General features: G+C 44.5%; 1 protein-coding gene across 1 annotated transcript; it reads right to left on the minus strand.

Moving 5' to 3' along the window:
• Positions 1-694: 694 nt before the first annotated feature.
• LOC311341064 (serine/threonine-protein kinase/endoribonuclease IRE1-like) lies at positions 695-2,929 on the minus strand (the record flags this gene model as incomplete). Its single annotated transcript, XM_084465976.1, has 5 exons — positions 695-940; positions 1,028-1,095; positions 1,585-1,708; positions 1,836-1,945; positions 2,911-2,929. The coding sequence occupies 5 exons, from the start codon at positions 2,927-2,929 to the stop codon at positions 758-760; spliced, it is 504 nt and encodes a 167-aa protein (XP_084322102.1). The 3' UTR covers positions 695-757.
• Between the last annotated feature and the right edge of the window lie 443 nt (positions 2,930-3,372).

A 3,372-nucleotide genomic window follows, 5' to 3' on the forward strand; every position in this document is an offset into this window, starting at 1 on the left:
CGACACCTTCCTAGGACCAGTACAGTGCAGATAAGTTCCCCTCAAAAGGGCTTTTCATAGGTCTACATAGGCTCACATCAACTAGCAACAGCCACGTACATAAAACGTTGGAGTATAAAGCTTAGCATTAAAAAAAAATGGGTTGGTATCACAAAATATAACAATAGATTTCTATTCCCCTCATTCTCTGGCGTCAATGTAAAAACAACAACTTCAACCTATTGTAAAAAAATATTCCTACGCACGTGGTTCAGTCAGTGTATTACAACTACCATCAGTAACCAAAGAGCCCCCAAAGTAACAATGAAAATACATTCAATACACGTGGAGCCACACGGGCATGTGGCCCTCGTGCCTGCGCAAATACCATGAGGATGCAAATCACCACAATACACTTTGCGTCTGAAATGTTTCAAATTAAAAGCGTGGTTGATGTTGTGCAATACCGCGACACGTTTGAAAGTACTAATGTCAGGGGTAAAAAGGGGCAAATACCTCAAGTGTATAAAATGGAAAGCCGCTATAAAATTCAGCCCTTGGTGGAGTGCTCTTGGAATCAGAGCAATTTAAACTTCATTTCCAAAACATACCTGATGTGCAATGTGGGTTTTTCTCCACCAGTCCTTAATCACTCTCTGAAAACCCAAGGGTTTTAAAATTTAAAAAAAAAAAGACATACAGCGCATGTAACTTCTGGTAGTACAAAAACATCTATGAAGTGTAAAACTCGCGCCGTGCACGGGGCCACGAGTGAACGCTATTTGGCAATAGGGGGCAAATAGTAAGGGTGGAATAGTCTTTCATGGGCGCAGATGTGCAAAGCGTTGTGGGTGTGGAGCAGTAACCGTGGAAACCGCGAGGTGAAGTAACCGACGAATCCTTCCGGCACCTCGCCCAGGGTCTCCTGTACCTCCTTGGGCAGCTCGTGATAGTGGTGCTTCTGTTGGGAGACACAAAAGGGGCCCGCAGCGGTCACGGACACTGAGAGTAACAAAGCATTTGTTTTTGGTCGAGGTCGTCAGCTCACCTTATTCCTCATGGCCCTCAGAAGGTCTCTGACCGAGTTGCCCTTGTAAGTCCGGAACTTTCTCAGATCTGCGACAGGAAAGATTGTAAGTTTGATTTAGATTTGATTATATGATTTTATATTAAATGAATACTCTTGTCACAGGAAGATGATGACAATATAAAGGAAGGGGGGGATTAAGGCTGTTGGTGCTCGGCTGATGAACATGTCTGATTAAATGTTAATAGGCCAGCAGCACAGTGAACATCGGGGGAAACGGTTTAAAGAAAAATCAACATTCAATATGAACGCAAGCAAAAAGCCAGGAAAGAGCAGCTTCAACCTCCAACACCAAAGTACTCAAATAAAGAGGCGTCATGAGAAGTGAGGAATAAGATGATAGACAGATATTAATTAGTCCTTGCGGAAAATTGATCTGCGCCATACAGTACGTCTGATACACTTATTTGACAGAAAGGGAGAATATATAAGATAGTGCATGGTGTATATTCCAACATCGACATATACATGTGAGTGAGTGAGTGAGTGAGTGAGTGAGTGAGTGAGTGAGTGCGTACCCGTCTGCAAAGGCACAGAGATGTGCATCCTCCAGTTGGTTCGCACCACCGCTCTGCCCGCCGTCTCCAGCCTCACCACGATAGCACCCTCCCCTGGTTCCTTCTCTATACAGTCACTCACGTCCTGCACACACGCACACACGCACGCACACACATTTTACATGCTTTGTAGTGTATCACAATAGGGTTTATCGACACACTTCTTTTTGTGATTCATTAATAATTCATTGTGAAGGAGACACCACACTCACCTGGAAGAACAGTAGCTGCTTCTCAGGAATCCAAAAGAAGGGATGTTTGACCACACAGGAAGTGGAGGGGCGGGACTCAGGCGCTGCACTTATCCTTCGCTCATTCAGATCTAGAGCTATGACATTGTCTATTCAAAGAGAAAAGCTTAGTGTTGCCGGCCGAGAACACGTCCACTGCTGCTGTCTTAAGAGGAGAGCAATGGAGAGGACAGGAGGACAGGAACAAGTATGTGTAGATCCACCCCCAGAGACGCTGAGCGTCTGTGGGAGGGACATTACCGTAGCATTATCCAATGACCGTCGACTTTTTTCCTGTAGGCTGGAATTGGTGGATGAAATGGGGGATGTATGGTCATTTCCTTGTTCCTTTAAGCATAGAAGCAGTGGAGAAAACAGCAGGTCATCAGACATTGAGAGAAGCCATTAACAGGTGAGTCAAAATTGATCAAATAATTGAAGCATGGTTTCTTGCAGACTTTAAAGGTACAATATGTAACAAATGTAGTCATATATTGACCATGATATTCCATCAGAGTTCAGGAGCCATTGTCGAGATATTGGCTCAGCCCATATGTTCTCCTTTAAATGTCTGTTATCCATCACGTTAGCTTGACTAGTCTTAATGTTAATGTGTCTCAATGTGTTGAATTACCTGAGATGAATAAACTCCTCTATCAATTATTAACTATATCTTGAAATACAAATGCTTTATAGGATTCCTGATCATTTTGACCCCAATCATTTTTCCTCATCATTGCTCTTTGCCATTTTCCACAGTCCCCTTACAGCATCACTGAGGAAAGATGAAGTTGAGCTTGTGTCTCCTCCTGTTCCTCTCCGTGCTGGCTCCAGCCCTGGCCTATGCCTATAGATGGCCGGTTCTGCGCGTGACCGTGAAATCTGCATACGGCCTCCGGAGGGACGGCTGGTTCGGTAGGACCGACGCCTACGTCAAGGTAGGAACCGGGGGTGCATCTGCTCTCAAATGTTACCAAACGGGTGACAGTCGGTGGATTGTCTTGTTCCATTAGTGGCTGTGGCTGAAAATGTCTGAGGACGGGGGTACTTTTCGTACTCGTACCCCCCAGCCCCATATCGTAACCTAGCAAGTTCTACATTCGCAGTTCCAACTTCTACACCTACACCAGTGGCATGAACGCATACCTACCATATGTGTGCTTATTATTCTGTGGTGACAAAGTTGTCATCTCTCAGTTTTGGCTGAAGTTTTAATTCATGTCTTCAATTGCTATTAGATCAATTTAATGAACTACATTTAGCGGTGTCCACATTGAAAGAGATGTGGACAATAAGGAATCTGATTGTTTCACTTTGGTTTGACTGTCTTTGAAAAACGTGTTCAGTACAAATGGGTGACAGTCAGACTTGTAGTTGTCTTGCTCCATTAGTGTCTGTGGCTGAAAATGTCTGTCGACGTCATCTTTTGCATTGTTTTTTGTTTAGGTGACCGTTGGAGGGATCACCCGCCAGACTCGCATCATCTGGAATGACAACAGCCCGACATGGAGGGAGACTC

The sequence above is a fragment of the Micromesistius poutassou genome (genome assembly GCF_964030765.1).
Source record: "Micromesistius poutassou genome assembly, chromosome: 3".
NCBI lineage: Eukaryota > Metazoa > Chordata > Actinopteri > Gadiformes > Gadidae > Micromesistius > Micromesistius poutassou.